The 22,174-nt window shown below is 39.6% G+C and overlaps 1 protein-coding gene across 3 annotated transcripts in view; it reads right to left on the bottom strand.

Annotated features, from left to right (window-relative positions):
- The window catches only part of USP37 (ubiquitin specific peptidase 37), a 39,187-nt gene that overhangs the window by 8,541 nt on the left and 8,472 nt on the right, over positions 1–22,174 (bottom strand). For 2 of the 3 annotated variants that reach the window (XM_028742071.2, XM_028742079.2), the window contains exons 7-23: positions 21,128–21,225; positions 19,079–19,163; positions 16,929–17,090; positions 15,423–15,554; positions 14,749–14,872; positions 13,955–14,160; positions 12,824–12,941; positions 11,200–11,279; positions 10,573–10,737; positions 9,997–10,062; positions 8,438–8,582; positions 7,407–7,662; positions 5,811–5,977; positions 4,776–4,839; positions 3,335–3,450; positions 2,037–2,106; positions 175–313 (exon numbers count right to left, since the gene is read on the bottom strand). In XM_028742071.2, the coding sequence (XP_028597904.2) occupies positions 175–313; positions 2,037–2,106; positions 3,335–3,450; positions 4,776–4,839; positions 5,811–5,977; positions 7,407–7,662; positions 8,438–8,582; positions 9,997–10,062; positions 10,573–10,737; positions 11,200–11,279; positions 12,824–12,941; positions 13,955–14,160; positions 14,749–14,872; positions 15,423–15,554; positions 16,929–17,090; positions 19,079–19,163; positions 21,128–21,225 (2,193 nt within the window). The remainder of the gene's footprint in view (positions 1–174; positions 314–2,036; positions 2,107–3,334; positions 3,451–4,775; positions 4,840–5,810; positions 5,978–7,406; positions 7,663–8,437; positions 8,583–9,996; positions 10,063–10,572; positions 10,738–11,199; positions 11,280–12,823; positions 12,942–13,954; positions 14,161–14,748; positions 14,873–15,422; positions 15,555–16,928; positions 17,091–19,078; positions 19,164–21,127; positions 21,226–22,174) is intronic. The other variant, XM_028742088.2, reaches the window with a different exon arrangement.

Below are 22,174 nucleotides of genomic sequence, written 5' to 3'. Positions count from 1 at the left end.
CCAGTCAAGGGGCTATAAAACAGGTTCCAATAATTCTTATAAGCTATTCAGGACCATACTATAACTAGCAACTAGGAAAACAGGAATTAGAAACACATGAGCCCATTTTAGAGAATGCAAATGCAAATAAAAAAGGATTGGACCATTTGGGGAGGACACATAAAGTACATTTACTTGTGCATATAAAAGAAGATGTAGCCACTCCGGTCTCTGTCACTCTGCACAGAGGCTTCTTGAGTTCTGGATACTTCCAAGTCATTGTATGTGAACCATACTTGCTTGCGAATGTCATACACATCACTAATATAGTGACCTTCAATATGATGGGGGAGAAAGAGAAAGAAAATATTAGAACACCATAGACTGTAGCTTCCAGACTACAATAAGTGTCAGAAGTATTTTCAAGCCAATTTGTTTATTAATTAAACAAATTGACGCGATGACAATTCCCCCCCAAGGAGTGACGCGATGACAATTCCCCCCCAAGGGTGGCGCTTGGGGGGGAATTGTCATCGCGTCACTCCTTAGTGTGTGGAGTGCCTCAGGGTGCGATTCTCTCCCCAATGCTTTTTAACATCTTTATGCGCCCCCTTGCCCAGCTTGTCCGGAGTTTTGGGCTGGGTTGCCATCAGTATGCTGATGACACCCAACTCTATCTGTTGATGGATGGCCATCCTGACTCGGCCCCAGACACACTGACCAGATGTCTGGAAGCTGTGGCTGGATGGTTACGTGGGAGCCGGTTGAAGTTAAATCCTTCGAAGACAGAGGTCCTCTGGCTGGGGCGGGACGATATGGGATCGAGGGGGCAACTCCCATCTCTTGCGGGGGTGCAATTAGTGCCAGCACCATCCGTTAAGAGTTTGGGTGTAATCTTCGATACCTCCCTCTCTATGGAGGCGCAGATTACAGCTATAACAAAGGCGGCATTTTTTCATCTCCGCCAAGCTAAGCAGTTAGCCCCTTATCTCTCTCGCCCTGATCTAGCCACTGTGATCCATGCGACGGTCACCTCCAGACTGGATTATTGTAACTCGCTCTACGTGGGGCTGCCCTTGAAACTGACCCAGAAACTCCAGCGGGTGCAGAATGCCGCGGCGAGACTCCTTATGGGGTCTTCGCTGCGAGATCACATTCATCCGGTACTATACCAGCTGCACTGGCTCCCGGTGGAGTACAGGATCAGGTTTAAGGTGCTGGTTTTAACCTTTAAAGCCCTATACGGCCTAGGACCCTCGTACCTACGGGACCGCCTCTCCTGGTATGCCCCACAGAGAAACCTACGGTCTGCAAATAACAACATCCTCAAGGTCCCAGGCCTCAGAGAGGTTAGGCTGGCCTCAACTAGAGCCAGGGCCTTCTCGGCGGCGGCTCCAATCTGGTGGAATGCTCTGTCACAAGAGACTAGGGCCCTGCGGGACCTGACATCTTTCCGCAGGGCCTGCAAGACAGAGTTGTTCCACCAGGCCTTTGGTCAGGGCGCAGCCTGACTCCCTCCTCTGGCAACCTGCACAGAATTTTGCCTAATCGGTTGCCAACAATTTGATTTTAATTAATTTTTATAATGGAATGTTTTTAGAATGTTTTTAGAATTTGACTGTTTGACTATTTGACTGTTGTTAGCCGCCCTGAGCCCGGCTTCGGCTGGGGAGGGCGGGATATAAATAAAATTTATTATTATTATTATTATTATTATTATTAATTAATAAACTGAAAGACAATAACACTCCCTAGTACAAACTGCATTTTGCTATTTTGAAAATGATTGATTTAAATTAGCAAGATGAATTCCACTTAAAATAGCTGGTTTCTCTTGGATAATTATTTCTATGGGCTTCAGTGAGCTTAACTCAATTGCTGAATTTAGGCAACAACCCTGTTGGTTCTGGGAAAACTGATTTTTCCCCCCAAGCACACAAAATGAAATATTAACAATCTTCTTCTTTTTCCTCTGTGGTTTTGGTTGCTGAAAAAACACAAGAGACACGCTTTTCCTGTAGAGAGCAGAGCTATCAAGGAAGTGATGTTTGCCTTACCTGAGGAGGAAGTGTCTCCAATATGGCTGACAACACTAATGAGTCGATAGGAGTTGGGCAGCTCTCCTGTCTGAGGAAAAAGTCAATTATTAGTTTAAGTTTGCTCTTCTACCAGACTGAGAAAGGTAGGCAGATTATGGTTTAGCTACCATAAAATCTTTATTGCGCCAAACACTGGAGCAAACCTTTTGAGATATTGCTAATTTGCTCAGGTCAAAGCTGAGAACAGACAGCAGAGAACATACAGCCTTAACTTCCTCTCATTTTTAAACTAGCTCTCATCATTGTTAAAACCCCAGAAACTGGAATACCATCAATGTGCCAATGCAGAGCTCCAAAAGGCTCAGTACGGAAACTCTGACCTTACTGGGTGTTACCTAGGTCACAGCCTACAATGCACTAACAGGAAGATTTCCTAGAGGGCATGTGTAAACCAGCAGGGAGAGAGACAGCACAAAGAAACTATTCTGAAACATCAACAGAATACAACAGGCACAATAGCCAGAAAATTGTGAGGAAGAAGACTGTCTCAAACATCTCTACAACAATATTCAAGATGTATGAAGGAACAGTGGAAAAATAATTGTTTGCCTGCATTCTCTAAAAGGGAAGGCTAGTTACTGTCACACTTCACTATGTTAAAAATTGGGTTTTAGGAATGCAGGTTGAAGGGCTTGTAAAACCTTTTCCTTTGAGTATAAAAATAACCTTTTCAATTTATACAGCAAACAAACAAAACAAAACTTCAACATAATACTAAACAGGTGCTTGTATGATTACTTCACAATTAAGAAACTTATCTTACCAATAATGTAATTACTGTGCTGCATGAAATACCAGCTTAATTAACCCAGGGATGCAGAGCCTGTGGTCCTCCAGACATTGCTACACTACAGCTCCCTTAGTTTCTGACCACTGGTCATGCTGGCTAGAGCTGATAGGAACTGGAGTTCAACAATCTATACAAGGCCACAAGTCCCCCCACCCCTGCTTAGCCAACAAATCAAGATGTGCATTTCCCCCACTCCATCCTTCTCCCTAAAGGGAAATCACTATTTCTCCACCCTCATCTCCAAGAGGAAGAGTAACTCATCCAAATGATGAGGCAGGCATTTAAACCCAAGTCTCAAACACCACCCACTGAGAGAACTTTACAAACAGTCTCAAAGATAGCTAAGGATACATACCAAACAACCTGAACCATCAAAACAGAAAAGCTCCCCGTAAGCATTTATATATGCTTTTACTCCACGTATAGTAATAAAATGGGAGCTAGTCCCAATAGCCCAGACCATCACCTCAGCATTTCTTTTCAATTCCTCAGCTTCTGCTTCTGAGTACTCCATGTCCAGAACATCCTCATTCCCAGAGTCCTCATCAGAGCCAAGGCTGTCCAGAAGAGAGCTGTTAAACTCTAAACACCATGAAAATGATACTGTGTAAGACCCTTGATCATAAGCATATCACAAAACTGACAATATACCAGCACACCATTTATCCAAAATATTTCCCTCTCCTTTGCTAAATAAAGCAATGTAATAATGGGCATCAAGTAAATATTCTATATACACACAGCAAATAGTTTCTGTATTTTCAATTTTATGCAAGGAAACATCCTTTTAAGGCTTCATTGAGGTACTGCTCTCAAATGTTGCTGCTCCAGTTAAAAGGTGGAATGCAACTAGTGTGTTAGCATCTTGCCTCTTCGCTCATGGCAAGAAGTGATCAAAATATAGAAATTTAATAGTTGCTGGACTGAGCAAAATACATGCAACTTTTTCTAAGTAGCGGGAAATTTTAAGCTTTGAGGTTCTGTAACATTTCCGCTTTAGTTTTCACAGAACTATCACCACCATCATCGCAATAATAATACTCTGAAGCCAACTCTGCTTACTGCTAAATAAAAAAGTTCTGCTTTGAGTTAATTACTTGCATATGAAAGTTATGCCACTTGTCATAGCTTTTGCTGTAGATCACCTAAACCAGGATTAAACCCCATGTTGTTAAGTTTTACAGATTTGGAAATTTGACATTCACATTTTTACCACTGACTCGGTAAGACAGGTCAGGATTGGTGGATCACAGATCAGCCTACATACAAGGCACAGTACAGTTGGTCAGCAGAACAAACTGAAAGGGAGAAGGAACCACAGAAAACAAGCTATGATTGCCTATAGAGCATTCTGCTACGCCCACAAATCCTACCAGCATTGTATCTACCTCTCTCTAGTAGCAAAAGCCTTCAGTAGAAAACCAGTACTTTGCATCTCTTAACTATCTGTGCTTTCATGCAGCAATGATATGAGTCAATTCCTTTATGTCCTGTAACTGTCTACCAAACAAACACATTTCCCCCCGTTGTATTCATTGGAAGGCAAAGAAAACTCACTTGGGGGAGAGCTTAAACCATTTACTTTTTACAAAGGCTTTTAAGCAGAGTTGCTGCCAAAAAATTGCAGAAAATGAAATTGGAATGTGAACTTAATGAGGATTCTCTGACAGAAAATGAGGAATTTCAAGGGAAGAAAAAAAGAATAAAAAAACAATTCCTCTGATCTGCATGTTGTGTTTCAGAGTTTACCAGCTGAATGTGCTTTTATATTGAGCCTAAACTGGAAGGACTAGAGCACAAAGTAATACAAATGAGGCAAAGAACAAAATACCAGCTTCCTTTCAAGTACTGTGAGCAATTGTGGAATGATATGAAAACTCATCCCTATTTTCTCCTGTACATCTCACCTTGCAGACTTAATTCAGTGGCTCGTTTAAGGTCATCATCTTCTTTTTGTTCCCGCGCCTCCTGCTGGGGTAGAGAACCAAACTTAGTTCACTGAGACACTTCCTGTTCTTTTTATAGTTTCTCTGTTACTGCCACTGAGAACTATGCAACTCCAGTTTCTACAACAAACCTAATTCCCTGTGCAGGCACGTTTGAGACCAGCCAGAGCCCAAATGTTCCACAGGGCCAGCCTTAATTAAAAGGTTGTTCAAGTTGCTCAAGTTTGGTATGCAACACAGCAAGTCCCCAAGTGCCACAACAAGCTCTCTACAGCTTTTCTTTTGAAAAGTCTTGAAATGAATGTGAACTGCTTGCAAAGCACAATAGTTTTGAACAAAATTTCCCACAATGTAGCAAAACGTATGCTAATCTCTGCCTAAAGCTAAATGAGGACACAAGCCATTAATGAAGAATGGAAAAATCTGCTGCATTTAAGAAGAATTCTAAGAGTATCATTGCTTGCAGCTTACCAAAGACAGATTTCATCGGTAGGTGGCTCTGCATTCCCCAAAAGCCCTCTTACTTACTTCAATCAGGGCAGTTATAAGACAAACCCTTTTATTTTTAGAGTATTTCCCCTCATAATTCCCAATAATTCCCAATGACTATAATAAGAATAATTTATTATTTATACCCCGCCCATCTGGCTGTGCTTCCCCAGCCACTATGGGCGGCTTCCAACAAAATATTAAAATACAGTAATGCATCAAACATTAAAAGCTTCCCTATGCCTATTCAGCTCATCAGTTTGAAACTATTCATGAAAGCTTTCAAATCCAACTTTACAAAAGCTCTTCAATGCTCCCCACTCTCCGCCAAAGATTAGTAAACAAAGGTATCTTGTACCATGTTATGGAGCAGGCTAAAATAACCCCTCTTATACGTCTTCTTAAAGGAGACACTAACTGTGCCCTGTGATTTCCTATCACCAGAGAAGGAATCTCTGGTTGGCTGCTTTGATTTCCAAGTGCTTGTGAAAGAGCATTGGCTCTTACTTGTTCTTGGAGGCTCTGAGCCAAAGCCTGCTGTAGCTCCCGTTCCTCTCTTTCTCGCTCCATGTCATACTGTTGCAGCCAATCAACCTCCCCTTGAGTGCCTTCCGGAGTTTTATTTTCCTTATTCTCATCAAAATCTTTAGTTATCTCAGGGAAGTTGGCAAAACCTATGGAAACAAAAATACCACATTGATGCTTTAATATTTTTTTTAGCAGCAGTTGCAGGGGGAACTTTTCTTGGTGGTCACCAGCTAAGTCCTTTTCATTCTACCCAAGTCTCAGGAGCAGAGTGACATCTACTGGTATTTCAGGATGAATTCTATCAAGGGGGGGGGGGGAGTGTTTTCTGAAGTGAAGAACATTTCCCCACTTGATCAAGCCTTTAAAAATGAGTAGTATTAAGTATTTTAGTGTACACCTTTTAAAAAAATCACACTGAGCAAAGATTATTTGCACTTATGTGCCTGAAGTATGCAGCATGGGAAACCAAGCTCGCCCTAAACTTTGCCTTTCTGGACTTCTGATTTAATTTGGTATTCCCATTTTTTATTTTTACATTAAGTTTCTAAGAATGAAGAGAAATAGAAGGCAATTTTTGCATGATTCTCCACATGGGTTGTCTTTTTTGTGTCTTCTTTTCCATTTCCAATTATAAGCCATCACAGTTAAGTAACCTATGGTTATTTTTATAATAAAAGTGGAACTTAAAATGGGTAGCCATATTTTTACATGTGAAAGGATCAACATAGGACAGTATCCAAAATGGTTCTGTTAGTGCAAGGATTTGTGTTTGCATAAAAAAAACCTTCTACTTCCTCTCCCTGTGCCCTCCCCAAATCTGCTCCAGAGTGTTGGGAAAACCAAGAGAATAGATTTATGGAGCTACAGGTAACTCTCATCGTATTAGTAAATCATATTCTCTCAGACAAATGTCAAGTAAGGAAAAGAACCAGAGAAAGTTGTCCCCTATCTCCGTTGTTATTTTTCTTGATGTTAGAAATATTGCTTCAGAATATAAGGAGAAATGAAAGATATTGAATTGGGATGTAGAGTCTATAAATTAAGGGCATTTGCTGATGATGTGGTGTTAACATTGAAACAACCATTGGAGAGCATTCCCAAACTGCTGGAAGAAATTAAAAGGTTTGGAGAAGTGGCAGGTTTTAAAATAAATTCAGACAAAACCAAAAGGTTGGTCAAAAACATGGATGAGCAGTTAAAAAAAGTTTTAGAAAGGTTGTCTGCTTATTTTGGAGTTGTTTGCTATAAAGAATGTATATTATGTGAATAAAATAATAAAGGATTTTATTTAAAGAAGAGTGGAAAATGTTTATTGAATATATGGAAAATAATTGTACACAGCTGAAAACGCTGGCAGCATGAAGATAAATTCAACAAACAATATTTTATCAATGTAAAAGTGGAAAATTGATTTGAATGGTTATAGTAAAATATGCAGGAAAGCATTATATATAATATGAACCATGGAAGGAGAAGAAGGGAAGTCATTGGATATTTTAAAGTTTGTAAAATGTTTTTGAAATGTAGAAAAATGATATATTATTTTTTAAAAACTGTTTGAAATGTTACTTTTACCTGGCTCTGCAAGGGCTTTAGGCTTCTCCACATCCATAGGTTCCATATGATCTGGCAATTCCTGCAGCTCATCATCTCCAAAGCCAGTGTCTGGACTATTTGTGGGCTTGTCTTCATCATGGCTCAGAGACAGTGATGTTTCCCTCTTACTGATTTCCAGGACTGCTGCTAGAAGTTCCTCCTCACTCATTCCATCAAAGCCAGCATTTGTTGGCTCTGAAGCCTTATCACTCTCTGTTTTGATTTTCTTTGAACCCTGCAGGTGATAAAGGCACAATGGTTTGGGTATGTATGGCTACCACAGAGGCTGAGCTAACCACTCACAAAACTAGTGCGACATTTTCTTGAGGGCCAAAGCTGTCTCTGATCACCAGATCTACAAGTGTCGGGTTTTCAGGACTCAAGAGGCACAGTTATGCCCTGAGAAGGGCTTCTCCATTTGTTTCCACCTGATGCATTGCTGCATACACTGCAGTGTATCTTTTCAGTGCATGTCCACACCAACTTATGGCTATTTGGAACTAATCTAGTATTTACACCAGTCCATGAGCCACTTCAAATGTTTGAAAATCTCTCCACACAAAGCAGCTCAAGATGAAAAGAATGTGTAAAAGAGCCAGAAGGTACCAGCAATGAGATGTCTGGCAATGTGAACCATGTTTTATGGACCTGGATTGCTCATTCCTCTTCAGGCTTTAGTGCCACTTGCTCCCAACTGGGCTGGCACCGGCCATAGCTTTTCACAGTTATGCACACCCACACAGAGACAGGCAGATAAGACAGGAGGAGCGAGAGCGCACTTTTCCCTATTCCTGTCTTCTCAATCATCAGCTTTGCATATGGGCAATAAAGCAGCTTTCCTCAAACTGATGTCCTCTAGTTGTTTTGTATTCCAACTTCTAGCTCCCCCAACTAGGCTATACTGGCTGGGGCTGATGGAAGTTGTGGCCCAAAGTATATGAAGAGCACTAGATTGGGGAAGACAGGTAACAGAGCATGTTTGCTTCTCCTGCCCCTAACCCTCTCCTTACTTTCTCTAGTTCTTCTCGTTGCTGTTCCCTGCTTTGGAAATCACATTGTTTTTGGCTGTTTGCAACGGGACGTTTCAGCGGTTCATCTTCACTGTCTGAATCCAGGGTGCTTAGATTAGGACATTTAAACTTGAATGAGTACTTTCTGAAAAGTAAACACAGAACCTTTATTCCTTACCTTTGAAAAAGTCTGCCAGGGACAAATAACATCAGGTTAAAAAAGGAGGTTTCACATAACAGCTATACAATTTTAATACACAAATTAAAATAAATCCATCAACCTACTGCAATTCTACAGTTCAGTTAACATTGACTCTTAACAATAAGATATTAAAAATTTCTTAATCCACATTTAGAATGTTCTGCACAAGGTAAGGATTAGTATTCCTGCAGCTCTTGAGCACCAAGATTACAAACTTCCGTCTGGTTCAATGGCATTTTCCAAGTCACTGATGGTTGATGGTGGTCACTCAACAACTTTTTAAAAAATGGTTTGGTAACCAGCTCAGCAATTTTGAACTGGTTCAGATATAATATACACAGGGCAAATCCACATCATACGTGTAAAGCACATGACCTTCCCCAAAGAATCCACTGTAATTCCTCCCTCACAAACAGAGCTAAAAGTCCAAGCACCCTTAACAAACTAGTTCCCAGGCATGTTGGGGGAAGCCATGCATAGTAAATATGCTTTAGGTGTACGGTGTGGATCTGCTCATAGAATGCTTCATGCTAAAATTTACTATTTTAGTGTAACCCATATAAAATACATGACAGATCCTTTTCAATTATCATTATGAATATGAAATGAGCTGGGTCAGTCGGCTTGGAAAGCTGTGCATTAAGAAACCAAAATGTTTTGCTGAAGCCAGGTGCGTTTGGGAGGGGCGAAGAGGAACATGGCTCATTCCCACAGAGAGGAGAAACAATTTGTCAGACTGGGATTGTTTCAGACAGGGTCTTAGCTTGAAACAGCTACAGCAGTAAAATATTACTTTTATCTACAATTTAACCAAGTGGAGAAAATACAGCTACCAAATGTCCAACATGCTTCAGCCTGCTTGCTAATCCCCACACTGAATTACCGTATTTTTCGCTCTATAACACACACCAGACCATAACACGCACATAGTTTTTAGAGGAGGAAAACAAGAAAAAAAATATTCCAAACGAAATAGTGGATATATGATTTTTGTGGTTCATGCTGTGGCCACAGACATGTGATCTGACAGTGAGTTTGGAGTAGCCCAATGCAAAAATCCTGAGGATCCATGTGGATCCATGCTTTGTAACCACGGAGGAGGGAAGGAAGGGGAACCATGGATCCCCTGCTCACGACTGCAGCAGATCCCCCCCGCCACCCGCAGGCATTCGCTCCATAACACGCACAGACAACTCCCCTTACTTTCTAGGAGGAAAAAAGTGAGTGTTATGGTGCAAAAAATACGGTAATCTGATTATAAAAGCAAGGATGTACAATAAAAAAGTAAGGGGAATCAGGGTTGTTTTTGTATACTTATTCACTGCAGGTTCCATAGCCATGTAAACCTGTTACTTACCGACAGGGCGTGAAAATGCTGGCAGAACAGGAATTCACCATTTGGGATACTTTCAGTGGTCGAGAGCTAATTAAAACAAAAGCAGATGTTTACGGTATGACATCTGAAAGCCTACTATGCATGACCATTTTGATGGTGACCCCAAACTCTAGTCTATATCTTTAAAGAAATGTGACAAGAGACCTTTGCATTGGATTAACAATACAGTGCTACAAAATATATGTTAAAATACCTTATCCCTTTACACTTTTTGCAATGGGCACTGCTGAAGCCTCTTCCTGACTAACTAATTTTTCCAAATCTACACTTTATAGTTATCCTCATTCTTGAGCAATCCCCCACTAGCACCCTCAATTAACTTTATTCAAGTTGCTTGTTATGCCCTGGAAGTCATAGACCAGCGAGAATGACCTGCAGAACAGGACAACTGAGTCAAACCTCTAAGATCAAGTTGGTTAAACGCAATATAAAAAGGAAATGATCACAACCTTTTCCTAAAGAAAAGTATCTATCATGAAGTATTTCAAAGATGTTTGTAGGCTTGTAGGTAAAGAAGGAATAAAAGGAATAGCTTACATTGCTGACTGTGCACTCCACCCCAGATTAAGTGGGGACCTTGTGCTTTCTGTACAGTGTGGCTGCAGGGTTAAAAATCTTGGTATAACCACTTGCTGTCCAACTTTGTGATTGAGGGAGTGTGCCACATTGAAGCTGTACCGTTTCAGGTGAAGAATCAAGACCCTTCAAGACACAAAAACAGTTGGAAACTTCATAAATGTCTTTTTAAGAAAGATACAAAGGAGTTGTTCATTCCCAGACAGAATACTTCTCCCGCAACACAGAGACCTGGTGCTCTTTCCCCAGCTTGCTATCAATACGTAGTAAAACTGTGTGGGTGGGAAAGGTCATGAGAATATATAGTTTTTCATCTAGCATCAAAGTATGCCACAATTTTTGTTAGAATGAGAATTCTGCAGCTGCAAGTCCCTTCTGTCAAACAGCGATGCTATAAAGCATCCTCAAGGCCTTCTACTGAACTCCTATTTTCAGGGCTAACATTATTTTGTTCTACATTTACAGTTGAACAAGGCAGCCACTTTTAAACCAATATTAAACTTTTACACATCATTCATTTTGTTCATCTATATATCCTGAAAGTTACTAGTATTTTCATACAATTTTGTACCAAGCCCATATACCTACCTGGGAAACCGACTGAATTTGTGTGTAACAAGAGCAGATTTTCCATTGCATTTCTCGCAAGAATATTCTATCTCCTCTGCCTAAGAGACATAATACAAACAATGAATGCAATACAAGGATTGTAATTTATCAAACTTTATTTTAGGAACAGGTAACTTTCTATCTCAGAAGTGCAGAGACCCACTTTCTATTTCAGAATGCAATTGGCAAATAAATTGTATGGCTCACATCGATTATAGTGCTCTGCGGGAGGCTGGTGTCTGTCTAGCGCAGAGGCTACCCTGTGGACTCCAGCTTTATGGGAACTATAATCAGCTCAGATATATGACTAAACCCAACAGTATGGCAGCACTGAAAGAAGTGTTTTGTTCTATCAATCAGTACAAACCCATGCATCTTCATTCAGCAGTTGCTCTGCTTTGAAAGGGGTTTACTCCCAGGTAAATGTGCAGCATAGGTTTCATTAATGTGATTGGATACTGCTGAGGTCTGATCAGCATATGTGTTAGATATTGTTGGTTCGAATTTTGCTACTGGTCTCTAAATGGTTACATAAGTTGCCTTGAACGTTCCAACTAGCTATTCTGTGAACCACCCTGAGACCCCCGGGTATAGGGAGGTATATAAATTCAATAAATAATTAGGATAATAGTGGGACAAATAAGCTTAGTGTTGGAAAGGTAGCTTTGCCAAGTGTGGGGTCAAAGCTGAGCGGTGTAGAATCAAGTTATTTCTTCTCATTATGTGTTCTCTGCACTATTACCCAAAGTAAGTACTACAATATACTTGGAGAAGTGTCGCTTATCTGAGATTCAAACACAAAAACTGGACAGACGATTCTAATATTCCTAACCAAGGGCAAATTCTCCTGTACTTGGCCACCTAGTGTCAAAGGTAGATTTATATACCAATTTTCATTGACTCTCTCTCTCATTCCACTCCCCATCTCCGTGCATAATTCACAAAGGCCCAAATTACTTAGATCCAGTTCCTCGTGCTCTACCTGGATCACTGAGATCCTCTGATGGGGCACTTCTGGTGGCTCCCCATGCCCCTGTGATTCAGTTGGCCTTTACTAGGAACCAAGATTTTAATGTGGCAGGCCCTATGGATTTCCTTGCTAGTAAAGACTTGTCAGGAATCATCCCAGCCTACTTTTAGGTGTTTCCTGAAAACAGTGCTATTCAGACAGGCCTTCAAAATGCAAATTTCTTTCACCCTAGCAGTTTTTATTAATGTTTTTACTGATCTTATTGCAACTTTGTATGTGGTATATACTACCATGTTGTACTTTTATGAAAACTCTGGCCTATAAATATTTAAATAAATCATAACATATAGAACAGAGTATTGCTGCAGAAGCCTGGGCTTCTGTAATATTTGGAGTCCTGTTCAACTAGTGCCAGCACCACACCTGACCAAACAGTGATTCCTACAAAGGACATAGGTCTTCACTTAGAGCTGATGGGGAACCCATGCAAATCTATGCATTCATCCTTAGCTTTGCATGAAGAAAAGAATGGATAGCAAGAAGTATTCAGACACTTCGATGGTGAGATGGGGGGGAAGATCTGTTAATCAAAGATATGCTGAATGATATTAAAAAGCCTTGTATATTGCATACCCTAAAAAAGAGGTCCAAGGAATCTTGGATAGATCGAGACGGATGAAGTTTTTTTCTTCTTGGAAAGTCAATTGAAAGGTCATTAAACTGCTCCCGTTTGGTGACTGTTTCACCGCACCTGCATTGAAAAAAAAATGTCCTTGTGTATTTTAGTCTACCCACATATTCCCTATTCATTACAAATTGTATTAGTAACTCATAAATATATCCAAATTTCTGAGTATATGAGTCATACTCAGATATCTTAAGAATAAGCATTACATAAAAGATGTAATACCAGTCTGTAAAAAACCATGTAGAATAAATAAATAAATACATATTTACATTCCACCTAAAACATTAGGAAGAACTTCCTGACAGTAAGAGCTGTTCGACAGTGGAATTTGCTGCCAAGGAGTGTGGTGGAGTCTTTGGAGGTCTTTAAGCAGAGGCTTGACAACCATATGTCAGGAGTGCTCTGATGGTGTTTCCTGCTTGGCAGGGGGTTGGACTCGATGGCCCTTGTGGTCTCTTCCAACTCTATGATTCTATGATTCTATATTTTGGCATATATTTAGTGGAAGAGGTAAGAGAAATAGTCTCACTGAATTAACTACCAAAGATAGAAGAGGATATGTAATTGAAGCAATGAAACATAAAACCATGTTTATATTAATAGGAATTCTATAAACCAATTTATATTAATAGGAATTCTATATTGCTGTATTTTGTAGTTACTTTATTTAATATTATAAAAACCAAAATAAACATTAAAAAATAGAATAGGATATCAAAAAGAGGTCCAAACTGCAACTTCTTTGACAACAATAGCACTTATTAAAATGAAGTAGTTGTTTCATTAACATTACAAAAGAAGGGTGGGAGAAAAGTAGAAATGTATTTATCATTTGGGGCAAAAGAGCTAGAATTACAAAGGGAATGCCTAGTAGTAATGGGTATTACATGACAGCAGCATAGATGGTATAGCTCTCTAGGCATGAGATCCAGCACCACCCCAATGGATGTGATGGAATTCCTCTTCCCACCCACCCTGACTTCTGGAGCAGATTTTGGGGGAGCAGAGGAAAAGGAAAGGAGGAGACAGAAGCGTAGAACAATGAAACAAGGGGGGGAAACTGTTAAAATACTTACATTTTACATATGATAGAATGTTGAACTTCAAATTCTAAGTTTGCAATTACTGGGCATGTGTATACTCTGGTGGCTGACAAGTCATCAGATATACGTCCTAGAGAGCTGTCTTCACCAGATATTGGCTCAGTCTTCCAAGTTTTGTTCAGCTTCTCCACATCCTCCTTCAGCTGATCCAAGCACTGACTTAAGAATTCATGAGCATCCTAAAAACATGTATACATTTCCTTAGAATAGTGACTTTCAAGACCCATTCACACATTTATTTAAATGTATCTTATATATAAACCAAATTTACCTCAATTTCTTGAAGAGGGTAAGGTCCCAAACAATACATTCATAGCAGAATCTACATATTCAAATCAATTTGAATTACAAATATCCCAAATAACTAGGTTTTAAAACATAGTTTTAATAAAACCTAAAATTCTCCTCCTTACTAGCTCTGCGTATTTGTGGTTTTCATTTCCCCCAATACGTAATCACAACTTTGTTTATTTAAGGTGAAAAAGAACAAAACAGAAAAAAGATCTAACTTTAACCAAACAAAAGCAAATTAAGAGAGAGGCTAAAGGAAAAAAAGAATGCAAAAATTAATAATAAACTAAACATTTTACTAAACCAAAACACACATTATGTGTATACAGACACGGGACCAAATGCACCTCATGCTTAAAGGGTATTTTTCAGTGGGAAATTATACAATTTTATGCAGCTCTTTTTGCATCAATATTTCCATAGTTGGTCACATCACTCCTTAAAATACTTCAGCTGCTAGAAAGCGAAATACTTACATTTTGCATGTAACCAGAGAATCTCTCTGCAGTAGCTGAAATTGCATTTTTCACCTTCTTAAGTAGGTCTTTCTTTACTTCAGGGCTACAAACATCTTTTTTAGCAAGTAGATGGGTAAAGCGCCTGGACAAATTAATGCAGTGACATTTAAATGTCAAAAAGCAAGTTAGGCATTGTTTAATGCTAAAAATATCTGCAAAATTAACATACCCTTAGAAATTTGTTCACATTCCTTCCCATTATATTGCATGTATTTTAAAATCAACTCACATAAAATATGTTATGCTTATTAGCAGGATCTTGTATGAGCAGTAAAAAAACGACTGGCCCAATACCCTTTTTATAGGAATGTATTATTCAAACTTTGGTATGCCCCTCTCCACATAACCAGGAAACTTATGACTTACTGTTTTTCTAAGCATCCATTTATTGTGCTTGCAAAACTTTTTCAATACAATGCACACATCTATTCATTACCATAGCAAAGAAAGAGGAAAAAGCAGAGGCTCAATAAATGAGGAACTGCAGTAATAAAAGCAGCAACCTTAGAAAATATAGGACTTTATCAAAAATATATGCAAGAACAGTTACAAATAGCACGCCAAATCTGAATGCTTCTTTTGAAGCTGTACTAGGAAAAAATGTTTACTTAACTCACAAAGCTGGTGCTTACCTGATAAGTGCATTGTTTGGAACTTTTTTCCATGGGATATTTTGTTTCAAAAGATCATTAGCAAATGATTGAATTGAAAATAGAGATTGTAAAATAGCATTCATGTAACAGGTATTCCCCAAGTTTGTAAACCTGTAAAGAAGCACAAGGTGATACAGTTGTTACATTGGAACATTTCCAACACAGATATTTTACACTGACTACAGAAGGTCAGCAAACTTTTTCAGCAGGGGGCCGGTCCACTGTCCCTCAAACCTTGTGAGGGGCCAGACTATATTTTGGAGAAAAAATAATGAATGAATTCCTACACCCCACAAATAACCCAGAGATGCATTTTAAATAAAAGGACACATTCTACTCATGTAAAAACACGCTGATTCCCGGACCATACGCGGGCCGGATTTAGAAGGTGATTGGGCCAGATCCAGCCCCTGGGCCTTAGTTTGCCTACCCATGGACTACAGTGTGCACACACATGCATACACACACTGATTAGTAGGAGTCTGTCTGCTTGAAGTATGCAATGAATAACAATCATAACATTACACAACAGAGTGTGGAAAGATTTCTAAACAAACCTTTGTATGATGTTTATAGATAAGAGCCAATTAGACTCCAGATTCTATTTAGGCTTCTTAAGTAGTAGACCTGTACTTGTAAGGTCTATAAGCATGATCTTATAAACTGTCATCCAAACTACCCAGAAGATGCTTGTGACAAATCCATCTGAAGATATTATTAATTTTCTTCAAACATAACCAAAAAAAATATTTTCTTTTTTACAAAAAGGCTCTTGAAACAAACCATGCAAGGAATGCAAAAGAGGGGGAAACTAAGAGATTTGTCACACACTGAGATTCCTTATTATCACAGATTTTTTCTAGAAACCTGATGGGCAATCCTCAATACAAGGAATCATTACTTCACATGTTTAATTTGCAGATGAAGAGGTAAAAAAGGAAACAGAAGATGAAAAGATTTAGGACAATGGAAATACATTCAAAACCCTACTTGTAAAACAGGGCATGTTGTAAGAATGTAAGTACTGTATTTTTCTGTCTATAAAACACCCCATGTATAAGATGCCCCCTATTTTGGCGGACTTGGATTTAAGAAAATGGGGGGAGATGTATCCGTGTATAAGACGCCCCCTAATTTTTGACATTATTTTAAAGGGAAAAAATCTAGTCTTATACACGGAAAAATATGGTAACTCTGGTCCGCCCTTGCTCACTGTCTTAACAATCTACAAAGCTATTAAATTGTTAAATACTGAGTTTGCATGAACATAAGTGGCAGCCCCTGCTCAAAGGGACTCTAACTTAATGTTAAACACAGCACAAACACGAAGAATAAGTTTTTAAAAATGAAGACATGGAGATATGGTGCTGGAAGGATATCTAGTTTTAGAAAAAGCTGACAAGTTGGATTTATTTCTATGTAACCAATACCTAAACTGAGCACACAGTGTGCCCACACACAGATACTGAAAATCTAAAAACTTACCCTTGCAGTTGCTGCTGTGGGTGAGTGGAAAGGGGGACTCGTGGCTTGTTCCATCCCATGTAATCCTGGTTAGGTCTCATTTTTTTAACAGAGAGAGGGGCTGGCTGAGAGAGAAACCCCAAGCTTCTTTTCGCAGAAGGAGTCTGATTCAACAGGTTAGTCCTATAAGGCGAGATGGATAAATAGCCATCAAATCCATCTCAAGAATAACAATGCCGGCTACTGCCACCAGTGATATAGCAGCAGTCATATTCCATGAGCATTGAGGATGCTTTGAATGGGGATGCATCAATAGGAAGTTATCACAAGGTGGACAGCCTCCCAAAATGTTTGTTCATTCTTCCTCTTCCTCTCACACATGCAGGATGCTTTGCATCCACAGAAGGGCCATATGTGATTATGAATCACATTTATATTATTTTTTTTTATAAAGATTTTTATTACATTTTCAGTTGCAAAGTCAGAAACGTATAATCACATTTATACAGCCTACAAAGACTCCTCTGAGTATTAGTCACAGACCCCACTAAAGAGCAACACATTTCCAGCTCCCTGTTGTAGATAAACTTGCTGGAAGTAGAAGTAAAAAGAATTCTAAATTCATTTTTCAACTTGCACAGTTTTTAAGTATGTATAACAAGTTCTCCTTAAAAATACTTTACTTTTGAAATAAAGCATTGTGAAATAAAATTGTTGTTGTTGTTATATTTGTATACCGCCTTTCATCCAAAGATCCCAGGGTGGTTCATAACAGAAGAATACAAAATACATAATGAAACAAAAAAAAACACCAATACCCCCCCCCCCAAATACAGTGGTACCTTGGGTTAAGTACTTAATTCATTCCGGAGGTCCGTTCTTAACCTGAAACTGTTCTTAACCTGAACCACCACTTTAGCTAATGGGACCTCCTGCTGCTACTGCGCCACCAGAGCATGATTTCTGTTCTCACCCTGAAGCAAAGTTCTTAACCCGAGGTAATATTTCTGGGTTAGCAGAGTCTGTAACCTGAAGCGTATGTAACCTGAAGCATATGTAACCCGAGGTACCACTGTAAATAAATGCCATCTGTTCCCCAAACACTTAAAATATGTATACTTCCATTGCTGCTCACAGTGCTAAACATACTCCAGGAGAAGATGAGCAGAAATAAAATTTGGCTAGCATGCTGAATACCCCACAGGCATGGGAGTTTGAAGCATAATACATAGTTGTAGCAGATACTAGATGAAGCAGGCTAGACCAGTCTTAGCAAAAATAATACCTGCTTTCTATCTCTTTAACCCATGGATGTGATTACTGATCATACTGGATGAGGCTGAAGGGAGTTGTAGTCATAGAATCATAGAATTGTAGAGCCAGAAGGCACCCCAAGGGTCATCTAGTCAAATCCCCTACAATGCAGGAATCTTAACACGCTCCCCCCACATCCAATCTGAAACTATACTGGACCTTGCTTAGCTTTGCAAATGTACTAACCGTTTTATTGCTGCACCTTTGGCAGGCCACAGGTTACCACCCCTGCTCTAATCTCCTCCTAGCTACAGCAACATGGAGTTTATAAATTATGGCCACCCATTCCAAGTTTCCCTTTGTGCACATTTCTGTAGACTATAATTAGTATTACTCTACCCAAGAAAGTTTAACATAAAGGTTTTCCTTGACTGTAGTGGCTGATTACTACCTTTTGGACAAGGCATTAGATGGCAGCCATAAGCCATATGCACCATTAGGTACTCTAGTCTTGTACATACTAAACAACCAAGAGGTTTTCTGACACTGTAGAAAAGGAGCTTCCCTGGCCGCAGCTAGTAGATGAGGAAGATGCAACAACCCAAGAGCCACAGTTTTTTTTGCTTGGGTACAAAGGTCTGCCAAAATGTCTTGCTGACTAGTATCAGGCTGATCGGCATGTGTGTATTTACCCATTTATACAGGACAGGGTATGAGCTCTTATATCACCTAGATGTATTCAATTAGCACAGCACCCAGCATTTTATGATTTGTTTACTCCTGTGCAGAAAACGTTTGAAATGGTGCTAGTAGTAACATAAGAAGCTGTTTTAATGAACCAACTACACCATTTAATGAATGGAGCACTCCAATGAACAAGAATTTGAAAGAAAATAGCCAAGGAATGCTGTACTTACCTGTCCAAATTAGAACTCCCAGCTGAATAATCCTTTGAAGATGATCTGCTTCCATAAAATGAAGAAGATTGTAAAGGCAAAACTCCTTAAAAGGAAAAAGAAATCAATTTCTGTAAGAACTGTCTTAGAAAGTAAACTATACAACTGTCCAACAGTCAACATTTCAAAGGAGATGCAACAATTAAACTGTGATTAGTTTCTGTCAAAGGCTTCATCCCTGCTATAAAATACTGCAATGGATATATCTGCTAGGCAAAATACAGATATTTCACATCATATGAACCTTGGGAATCTTTTGCCCTTATTACGTCTGAAAACTCTACGCCTTAGCTACAGCAATGAGATTTATAAGGTACGTCATGGCTTCACTTAACCTCCAGAAAGCTTAGTTTTATAATAATAATAATAATAAATTTTATTTATATCCCGCCCTCCCCAGCCGAAGCTGGGCTCAGGGCGGCTAACAACAATCAAATAACCAAATAGTTGAATAATCACACATTCTAAAATATTTCATTATAAAAATTAATTAAAATCAAATTGATGGCAACCAAAATACTGTGCAGGTTGCCAGAGGAGGGAGTCAGGCTGCGCCCTGACCAAAGGCCTGGTGGAACAACTCTGTCTTGCAGGCCCTGCGGAAAGATGTCAGGTCCCGCAGGGCCCTAGTCTCTTGTGACAGAGCATTCCACCAGATTGGAGCCGCAGCCGAGAAGGCCCTGGCTCTAGTTGAGGCCAGCCTAACCTCTCTGAGGCCTGGGACCTTGAGGATGTTTTTATTTACAGACCGTAGGTTTCTCTGTGGGGCATACCAGGAGAGGCGGTCCCGTAGGTACGAGGGTCCTAGGCCGTATAGGGCTTTAAAGGTTAAAACCAGCACCTTAAACCTGATCCTATACTCCACCGGGAGCCAGTGCAGGTGGTATAGCACCGGGTGAATGTGATCTCGCAGCGAGGACCCCGTAAGGAGTCTCGCTGCGGCATTCTGTACCCGCTGGAGTTTCTGGGTCAGTCTCAAGGGCAGCCCCACGTAGAGCGAGTTACAATAATCCAGTCTGGAGGTGACCGTCGTATGGATAACAGTGGCTAGGTCAGGGCGAGAGAGATAAGGGGCCAACTGCTTAGCTTGGCGGAGATGAAAAAATGCCGCCTTTGTTATAGCTGTAATCTGCGCCTCCATAGAGAGGGAGGTATCGAAGATTACACCCAGACTCTTAACAGACGGTGCTGGCACCAATTGCACCCCCGCAAGAGATGGGAGTTGCCCCCTCGATCCCATATCGTCCCGCCCCAGCCAGAGGACCTCTGTCTTCGCAGGATTTAACTTATGCAATATAAGTGGATGTTTGTGTAACTATATTACACACAAAGTATTTTAAAACCCTCCAAGACAGGACATATGTGATTTTATATTATATGTGGAGGCACAATGTAGACTATTAGGGTTGCTTTACTAATCTGGAAACTTCAGAGTCAAAGCCAGAAGAAGAAAGAAGCATGTCTTTCCCCAACATAGTTTCCAGCAAACATCTACTGAGTGATGATCTTATAATTACTCCTGGAACAGTCAACTTTAGCATTACTTTTTACTGAAAATACACAGTGCATTGTTTATCAAAATAAATTTAAAATGCTATCTCCTAAATTTCAATGTAAGTACGGAATGTCTAATTTAGTTACTATCTCCAGGGAGAATTAATTTATTGATCACCATGGTGGAATAATAAGGAAAGTCAGTGGGAAGTCAGAAAAAAAATTCAGAATCATTTCTGTAATATGTAATCGTAGCACTCTCTCCTCCTCCTAATCCCCCATTTAAACAATTATCAAGATAAAACTCTCATTTAGACTTCCTTGCTTTCAGCTATCCTCAAGCATATGGTTTACATTTTAATTTTTGCCCTTCTAATGTTCCTCAAGTGAGAACAAAGATAATTTCATTATACAGAGACTTTTAGAAGCTCAGTTTTCAAAATAAAAACAAAATGTGTTTAGTTTTAACTAGTTAGCCATTGTACAAGATGGTCAAAAACAGTATCATATTTTTACCTGATGTCCTATTCTCCTCAGTCTGTTTCAAGCTCATCTGTTTTTCCCTGCTGCTATATAAGAATTTCCGTGCTGGATCAGTCATGGCTTTGTTATTGCTGCAGATAAACCCATATAACTTAAAATAAGTTATGTAAAACAATATTGTACACCACTTCCCTTGGTTTACATTTATTAACCACCATTACAAGTTCCCTAAAATCTCACCCCAAATTCACCATCAGATCACATAGCATGTCCATGGCTACAGCCTGCACCAAAAATCCATACATCCATTGTTTCGTGGGGCCGCAATGGTGCAAAAACGTGGTTACAAAGCACGGATCTACATGGATCCTCAGGATTTTTGCATTGGGTCACCCCAAACTCACCGTCAAATCACATATCATGTCTGTGGCCACAGCATGAACCACAAAAATCATACACCCAGTGTTTTGTTCAGAATATTTTTTTTCTTGTTTTCCTCCTCTAAAAACTAGGTGCGTCTTATGGGGTGAAAAATACGGTAAATTCATAACTGGAGGTACCACTGTATACTATTCGGGGGCTGTCAAATTTTGGGGGTCCATATGGAATTTTGAGAGGGTGCTGGGTGCACCAGCCTATCTGCTCACTTGTCTCCCCACCACTCCCTCAGACAGACGGTATGTACACACAAACTTCTGCTTTTCCGCAGGGTCTGAGTAAATGTCAGACCTAGTGGAACTAAAACGGATCCTCTTGAATTTGCATGGTTTTACCAAAAAAAGCATCAAATTGCAGTTTACAATGGGAGAGCACACAATAATTAAAAACTAAAACTAAAGTCAGAGATCCAGAAACTGCTAGCACCACAAAAATAATGACCCAAGGCATAGACATTTATGATTTGTGTATAGGATATGATAACGAAAAATGAAACACAGCTCTGGACACTAAGGTGACCTATGATATGATTGTAATTTTGAGGAGATACATTGTAAAAATTATAATGATTTATAAGGATCTGTGCCTCTGATCCACGTTTTTGCAACATATCTGCAACATGATTTTTATGTTTTAGTGAAT

Source organism: Podarcis muralis, chromosome 1 (assembly GCF_964188315.1).
Source record: "Podarcis muralis chromosome 1, rPodMur119.hap1.1, whole genome shotgun sequence".
Classification (NCBI taxonomy): domain Eukaryota; kingdom Metazoa; phylum Chordata; class Lepidosauria; order Squamata; family Lacertidae; genus Podarcis; species Podarcis muralis.
Note: the sequence above shows the minus strand (reverse complement) of the source record. Positions and strands in the feature narration are given on the sequence as shown.